The sequence below is a fragment of the Theropithecus gelada genome, chromosome 15 (genome assembly GCF_003255815.1).
Source record: "Theropithecus gelada isolate Dixy chromosome 15, Tgel_1.0, whole genome shotgun sequence".
In the NCBI taxonomy this organism is placed as follows: Eukaryota; Metazoa; Chordata; class Mammalia; order Primates; family Cercopithecidae; genus Theropithecus; species Theropithecus gelada.
The window spans coordinates 89,685,910-89,694,854 of record NC_037683.1 but is presented as its reverse complement, the minus strand read 5'-3'; the positions used below and the strand labels follow the sequence as shown (position 1 = coordinate 89,694,854).

At 42.2% G+C, this 8,945-nt stretch overlaps 1 protein-coding gene across 1 annotated transcript in view; it reads right to left on the bottom strand.

Moving 5' to 3' along the window:
• PCSK5 (proprotein convertase subtilisin/kexin type 5) overlaps positions 1-8,945 on the bottom strand; it is a 466,873-nt gene that overhangs the window by 121,614 nt on the left and 336,314 nt on the right. Inside the window, exon 21 of the mRNA XM_025360325.1 lies at positions 3,127-3,229. Coding sequence (XP_025216110.1) covers positions 3,127-3,229 — 103 coding nt within the window. The remainder of the gene's footprint in view (positions 1-3,126; positions 3,230-8,945) is intronic.

Below are 8,945 nucleotides of genomic sequence, written 5' to 3'. Positions count from 1 at the left end.
AAAAAAAAAAAAAAAAAAAAAAAAAAAAGAAATAGGAGAAGAAGCAGAAATAGAACCCTTCCATGTTTACATAGGGAAGGGGCTGTCTTTTTGACTTGATTTTAGGAACATATCAATCACATAATCATGCTTGAAACCATTCCCTCCATGTCCACCCTAACAAAAGCATAGGCTACATCTCTAGTTTTTGTAAGGGGATGATTATTTCTAAAGATAGAAAGATAGGGAAGACAGTTATGCTTAAGTGAAGGCACTGAATTATGTCACCACAACCCACCCCACATTCTCCAAACTGCCCCCAAAATATTGCTAAGAAACTTGAAGAACTATCCCATTACAAATGGCCACAGTTTTCAACAGACACCAACAAATTTTCCGTAGTAGAAGAGAATAGATATTTTGCTCTATAAAAGTAGAAAATGGGGCTGATGAAAATTTTCCTTAAAGCCAACTCAAGGCATCTCTGGGACCACCAGGCATCCAATTCATGGATTCCTGAGATGCCCAGGCAAGCTCATCTCTGCAGGGGAAGAGCTTCTCTCCCCAGCTCATGCCAGCTCTTGACCTTTTCATAGGAAGTGAACCATTCCAGACTGAACAGGCCTGAAAGAAAGGGAGAATGCAGTGGAACCAAGTGCTCAACAGCTGGGCAGAGATGATCTTAACCTTGGCGCTGAGTATTCCAGAAGGCCCCAGGATGTGTGTGTGACATGAACTGTAATGAAAGAGATGGCATGTCAGGGTTAGCTTGTCCTCTTTGCTGATTGTTGACTTGGCCTAATTAAAGTCATTACAATGGCACTTAGTGTAATTTCTTGGTGCTTTAATATTCTAAAAGAATGAAATCTAGTAGGAAGATTTTTTTTTGTCTGAATTCATAGAAATAGATCAAATAAAATGTTTGAGCACGGGTCAGAGCGGAGATAACTTTGAAATGTTTTTAATTAGTTCACTGACTCTGTAACTCCTTCAGTGCTGGGCAGGGAAATTAGTTTGGGCAGTGAGGACCCCAGCATCACAGAGTTCTGCATGTTAAATACAGTGGCAAAGAGGGCGCTTGGTTTCTCCAGGTTTTTAATTGTCTTTAAGGAGCTAAACCCAGTGGTTTATAAAATTGTAAAGGAAGGGTGGTGGCTGCCTTATTAAACAAATGTTCAAATATTCTCCGGGTTCAAAAGACATGCACACATGCATTGGAATTTGATTCTTGGTATGGTGGGGAATTGGAGAAAAAAACAGAACCTCATTTTGAGAATGCTATCTGTATCTTAGAGTAAGTCCTGAGGCTTCTTTAAGGCAAATTCAATATTTAGAGGCATAGTTATTTTAAAGAGACACTTGGAAAAATATGCTCATGGTTAGCATTAAAAATTTGGCTCAAGCCTGTAATCCCAGCACTTTGGGAGGCCGAGACGGGCGGATCACAAGGTCAGGAGATCGAGACCATCCTGGCTAACACGGCGAAACCCCGTCTCTACTAAAAACACACACAAAAAATTAGCCGGGCGAGGTGGCGGCGCCTGTGGTCCCAGCTACTCGGGAGGCTGAGGCAGGAGAATGGCGGGAACCCGGGAGGCGGAGCTTGCAGTGAGCTGAGATCTGGCCACTGCACTCCAGCCTGGGCGACAGAGCAAGACTCCGTCTCAAAAAAAAAAAAAAAAATTCTTGAAACTGTTCCTTTGTGTCTTCTTCAGTCCTTTCTCCTTCCTTCTTTCCTCTTTTCCTTCTCTTATTCATTCTTTCCTTTCTTCCTTCCTCTTTCTGAGGGAGCTATTTGGAGAGCCAAACCTATGATATTGATTACATACTTCATCAAGCTCATAAAACACATTTATTGAATTGTTATGTGTTGATCACTATGGGGAATAAAGGAACAAACACATCACAGCACCTGCTTGCAAGAATATTACAGTCCTGCAGAAGTAGGACAAAATGACCATTATGCAAAGCAGAGGGCATGTCCATCCCAGAGATGCAAAGTGCCTGCCACTGGAGCAGCCTCATCACCCTTGCCTGCAAGAGACCTGCTTCCTTTGCATTGGGAAGGGCAGTGATGAGGCCATTCAGTGAAACACTCAGCAGCCAACAAATATTCAGTGCTAGGCTCAGAGGAGCATTGAATGAAAATACAACAGGCCTCCAGCTTTCTTTATTAGAAATTCCCAGTGTATTAGCAAAGATGCTTATTCCATTTACATACTTGCTACCTCATTAACTCAGTTAGCAAACATCACTGAGTGTCTACTATTATCCCAGAACTGTGGTAGGTACTAGAGATCAAAGATGAGTATCTCAAGTGGCTTACAGTCTGATGAAGAAATAGCTTTGTAAATGAAAACCTTCAAAGGCTACAGGTGCTCTTATGGAAGCTTATAGAGAACAAAGAGATATAAAAATGGTTAATTTTTGTTGGGAAGAGATTAATTTTACTAAGAGGTCAGAAATGCCTTTGAGAACAGTTCACCCCTTGTAATCCCAGCACTCTGGGAGGCCGAGGCGGGTGGATCACCTGAGGTCAGGAGGTCAAGACCAGCCTGGCCAACATGGTGAAACCTGTATCTACTAAAAATACAAAATTAGCCAGGCGTGGTGGCGGGTGCCTAATCCCAGCTACTAGGGAGGCTGAGACAGGAGAATTGCTTGAACCCGGGAGTTGGAGGTTGCAGTGAGCAGAGATAGTGCCACTGCATTCCAACTTGGGTGACAGAGCGAGACTCTATCTCAGGAAAAAAAAAAAAAAAAAAAAGAACAGTTCACTTTTGAACTGACTCTAGAAATAAGTAGATACTTGACCAGCAGATGGAAATGATGATTGAGGAATGGGTGTGCACAAAAGGATGAGATTTCAGGCATCAAAAGTGGCATCAAAGGCACCCTATTCATTGGTGAGGAAATCTGTTCCATGTCCAGGGAACTGGTCCTTGTGATGGGGACTGGGCGTCATGGGGAGAGGATACTACAGAGCTGGGCTGTGCCCAGACCAAGGAGAATATCTGTGGAGTGGGAAGGAGTTTGGTTCTTTCTCACTGCAGACCCATGGGGTGCCGCTAAGGTGGTAAGCACCTCCTCTCTCCACCCTGCAATCCATGAGCTCACACCACCGGGAGATCCTGAGAAGCCACTTACCTTGTCATGGGGCAGGTAGTGCAGTCTTCCTGGGTTGGTCCCCGGCACTTGGCACATGAGGCCTCACAGGTCTGGCAGTGGCCATGGTCATCAACGTATTCTCCTGGGGGACAAAATCTAGTTGTTTACTTCATTTCTACATGGCAAGGCTGCCTGGGCTGTCAGTCTGAGAGCAGCCAGATCTCTGTGGCTGCCTGAAAGCAATGCAGACAACACAGAGAGGAGAGGCCTTGAATGGCTTCAGCTGCTAGTCCCAAATCCTGATCTTATCATAACAACGGTTCCTCTCCTGGGGGCCCCAGAAGTTGGAACCTCAAAAAGTTATGAGGCAATGACATATTTCTGAATCTAGTCAACATGTGTTACAGATTTTATAAGTAGGGAAGGCCAAGCGGGGCTTCCCACCAGACCCCTTTACTGAACTCCTACTGACTTTCCCATTAAAAGCTGAGGTCTCCTGGTCCACAGAGGGCCCTATAGTTTTGGTTCAAGTCAAGCAATGAGCAGGACTCACCCCGATCTTGCCTTACCACCCCATGGGGTAGAGGTGCGGGAATCGTGGTTACTGGTCAAGAATGGGTGCTGAGTCTTGGCTGACATTGGGCAATTGTAAGCTACATCTCACTCGGAAAGAGTAATAGTGAAGAAATAGCCAGGGAATTCTTCCTTTAATTGGAAACTTTATCTTTCCCAAGGGAAAACACATATGGGGCCCTGCAACAGAAGCAAATCCAGCCTCACAAGTTTCTTGGAAACATTTTAAGAAATTACTTCCACAGTAAAGGTGGCAAAGGGGGGCCAGTCTCATGGAAAGTAAACCTCATGGATTTAAAGATGGGCCTCTACTCACTGAATCCAACCCTCATTGCACTCATCCTAACCTGCTATTGTCTTAAAAAAAAATTGACAGGCTTCTTTGGTCAGATCCACAGAGCCACTTTTTCTGGTTTAGAAACTGGTCATGCCCAGAAAATATGGTTTTAGATTTTGGCAGAGTCACAACCTCCACTGGATCTCAACCCCCTCCAACTCTGACAGCCCCCATAAGCCATGTCTGAACACTGTCAATCTGAGATCCAGCTGGTGGGGTGAGATAGCAGGACCCGCCCAGGGTTTAATCAGGTTGTCTCACTGAAACGCCAAGACTCATTGCCTGATTTAGCACAGTTGCATTGAAAAGAGTCCTGGAAACCCAGACTTGACTGGTGAGGAAATGAGGGAAATTCATCCTTCTTTCTCCCCTCCCCCCGCCCCATCGCTTCATTGGACTGGTACAGCTAGCATGTAAGTAAATCTTATATATGTGAATTTTACACTTGCTAGCACTAAACCTCAAAGATGAATGTGAAGAGACAACTAGAGTTTGCCTTTATGTAGCAGAAAAAGCCTTTCATGTAGAGTTATTCCATTCATTTTGTTAACTGAAGGGAAAAGTGCATGTTCAAAGTGATGCAAACATGTAATCACAGCACAACCTGCACACCCCGGGCTCTGTTCCTCTATATCTCCTCGTTGTTACCAAGGTACAATTTGGACTGGGAAACTTATATACAATTTTTAGAATGCGAATGGGACTGGGACTGTAATTCTTACTTCAGGACTGAGTAGGAAACCTCCTAGGAGACCTAGGCCCAAAAGAGTGCATAACTAGCAGGGGCAAAGAATACAGGTATGCAGGTTGTTCACTGCACAAGGTGCCTACCCACCCAAATGGTCCCGTGGAGGCTGACATCCAGCCCGTTTGCTTCACCATGCCAGGCACTCTGGTGTAGGCTGCCTCTGCCTCTGTAGAGGGACACCTTTTATTAACTCACACAAAGGTGTTGACTGGACTGGTTACATTCTTGGTAACCAGTAGTCCCAAGACAGCAAAAAGCTGTGACCTCCATCTAGCAAGAGTGGTGATTTCAAGCTGAGACTGTGTCACTTACTACAGGCATCATCATAGTTATGCAGCCTTCTTTATATTTATCCAGGCTCCTCCACTTCACCTCTCATTTATGGCTTCCACTATTGTTGTAGGAGGCACAATCAATTGAGCAGGGTGATTATCAGTCCAGGTACCAGCAAAATTAAGAGCAGAGGACCCAGGGCAGGCTTGGTGGGAAGAAGTAGACCTTGCCTACAGGGGCCAGTGCAAACACTTTGTGTTTACAGTTAGATGATATCTATGTATCTTTCAAAAAAATATGCTGAGTGGAACAAGAATGGAGGAGGTTCATGGAAGCTTAAAACCCCACAAAAATTGTATTCTAGAGAAATACGGACTCTTAGAGAGCACAACTTATCTGTTCATTCATTTTATGGATATATTTTTTAACACTACATACATGCCAGCAACTAAGGGAGATGTAGAGATGTACAAATTAAAAAGACCCTGCTCGTGGGTTCTCAAAGATTTTATGAGAATGATTTATAAAGAGATAGTTATAACCCAATTACTAGCCAAGGGACTTCTACTTCCTCAGGCCAGATTAAAAACCAAAACAGAAGGTGTACACAGGACTCTGCTAGACCCAGAGGCAAAGACAATTACTTTGCCTTGACATCGGTGCCTATAGGAATGGACACAGTGGTTTGGTTCTTCCACCTCCTCATATTCATCTACCCTCATTTCCATGACGTATCAGATCCAATGCTAGGATAGGATTTTAAACTAAAACACCTTGCTCTGCTAAGTCAAATGCTGCTTAGAAGGTTCTGAAAGTTATATCATGTCTGTGCTCAAAGTTTTTATCACGCAGATGAGGCATCGTTAGGTTAGTTGAGGGTTATTAAGATATAACAGTGAAAATTTTGAATTCTCTTCTGTATCTCTTGTTTGCCTTCTCATTGGCTTCCATAAACCAGTAGGTGGCTTTAATACCCTGGCTTTGCATGTCCTCAATCTACTCAACTAAAGTTGCCTCTGTTGGCACTCACAATGTGCTGCCTTAGATTTAATGACCACAAAAGATTACCCCATCTCCAAGATTTTAAATACATCCTCCAAGCACAGGTTCTTATGTCCCACTATGAGTCTACATCATCCCAGGTGACTCCCTATCACCTTGTGATTATCCCTTCATTCATCTCTTCCAATCTCCACCTTGCCTCCCCCACTTGGGGTAGGCCAAGCCATCCCAAAGCCCAAGTTCCACCCATTCTTCTGCAAAAGGAGACATCACCTCCTCATTTGCAATAAGATGTCTGAGTTCCCTCGGCTTTTTTTTTTTTTCTCAATGTCAAAAGTCATCTCTGTTTCCTTCTTGGCTTTTTACTTATCTTCTGTCTCCAAGAAAGGTCTGTCTCTCTTCCTGGCTATTGTCAATTCCCCATCTACTGTTATAATCTTCTTTCCTCAGGATATTTCTCCACCAGTTCCTCTGCCTTTAATCTCTTCCTCACAACTCCCATCCTTGTCTGATCTACAAAAGTTTTCTGCTAACCTAAAACCTTCCCCAGCCCTTTCCCCACCCTGATAAGGTACTCGTAAAACTTGTTTTTTCCTCCTACTATTTGGAAACAAAATGGTGAAAACTTCATGACCTTGAAGCTTATGTAAGAGAGTCAGTGTAAGACAGCTAAACTGTGCACGTCTCTCAAGTCTGCATGCCTCTTCACGTTAGAACAGCTGATGAGAACAGAGGAAGCTTCTCCCATGCTCATATTTATGTAGATGTTCAAGTAGTTACATAAACAACTGCCCCCAGCTCTTACAGGCACAAGTTTTCACTGCATGTTTGGAACTGAAGAAACCAGGTTCCAAGGACACAGAGAAGTTGCTTTTTTTTTTTTTTTTTTTGGTTGTTGGAGCAGCAAATTCTTGTCATCTGTCTTCATTGCACAATGAAGCTGAATGTTTATGACAGGCATGATATACAAAATTCTTACAAAAAGTCACTTTTAACAGAGCCTTCAGGGGCCAGTATTTTGTTTTCCACCTCATCCTACAAGCTCTTCTTTCTGGCATCTTCATCTGTTGTTATGATTTCCAGATCATTTTTCTCCTGTGATCAAAAATGTTCCATTCCCCCTTTAGTTCCTTTCTCATCCTATGCTATAATGGTTCAAAGGACATTGAGGAAATGTAGTCACTGGGAGAGGAATGCTACCTTAAAAGTTGAAGACCCGGCTTAAAAATTAATACTTATAAATTTTAAAAAGTTACGAGTGGCTTACTGTGCTTATTCCATCTCTTGATAACACTGTAGAATACTGTCAGTAAGTCCAGATTCTAAGGAAACATTATAAAGTCTTCCAGAATAACTGAACGTGTATCACAACACCCACAGTTACAAAATATGATTGAAGTAATCATTTTTAAGGTTTACATGGCCAGAAGAGCCTCATTTCTCCTGAACAAATGCTATGCTTTCTTTTATACCTCATATTTCTTTATTGATTACAACTAACTTAGAGAATTCTAGCAAATAAATATGTCCACTGAATAAACTAATCAACACATAAATCTGATAGTTTATGATGCGAGTTTAAAAACTTTTTAGCAAGATGATTAGTAAGAGAGGGTGGGAGGAATTTGATGAGAATTCAGCTGCTTGGTTTTTGATCTGGTTATTTCAGTGAGTAACCTTGGGGTGTGAAATTATCTGTAGACCTCCCTGTGAGGCCTATTTATGTGCCTTGTCACTCAGATGCCAGAAATCATACAGTATGAGTGATTCTACAATCACAAGTGTTAATCAAATAATACTATCTCTTTGCAAGGATGCCAACATATAGTTTCCAACTTAAGATACCATTCTGTGAAGATAATTTTTATTTAAAACATCTATGTTTTTTTCACCAGCTACAATAAATATGCAGCAACACTTTCAGCTACTTATGTACTAATGAAATAAGTTGGTTTTCAAAGCCTTGTTAAGCATGAAGTTTTATAGCAAGACTCAAACTATGAGGCCATCAACTGAGACTGCAGCATCTTTAAGTCAACACAATCATTTGACCTTAAAAAGGACGGAAATTCCGACAAACTCTATAACATGGATGAACCTTGAAGACCCTATGCTAAGTGAAATAAGCCAGTCACAAAAGCACATATATTGTATTATTTCACTTAGGTGAGGTATCTAGAGTAGTAAAAGTGATAGAGACAAAGTAGAATTGTAGTTTCCAGGGCCTAAGGGTAGGTGGAAAGAAGGGGTTATTTAATGGGTACAGAGTTTCAGTGGAAGAAGATGATGAAGGTCTGGAGATGGATGATGGTAATGGTTGCACAGCAATGTGAATGCACTTAATGCCACAGAACTACACACTAAAAATAGTTAAAATGGTAAATATATGTTATGAATATTCTACCACTTTTTTTTTTTAAGTCTACACAAAGAGGTTGTGGCTTAGCAGGCCAATACTTTATTTTAGTCAAAAAAAAAAAAAAAATCAGTATTGCCTGTCTTTTGGGGATGGGCCCAAAGGGTATCAACCAATCCACCATCTTGGGAAGCAGTCTGTTGGAGTGAGGCTTGAGAGACCTCCTGTGATAATGGAAATAAATTGATATATGAATAAAACTCAGGATAAGGGAGACATCTGGCAGATGGAAAACTCTGTCTTCTTCCTTTCCTCAAGGATGCTCTAAAGACAGAATGAACATTAGGCAGCTAGAAGGAGGGTTCTACATCCCTACCCTGGAGGGGTCTGGAGGAAATCTCTTCTCTATCCCATTCTCGCAAGGACAACTTGCCCTTGTCCTTCCTGCATATTCTTTCTTTGACTGACAAGACTTATCCTTCCTGGTCCCATTGCTTTTTCATTCTCAGGCAGGCATTGGCATTGATCTGTGGGGTTTGTGCAGATGCTCTGAAATGCTACTCTGGCAA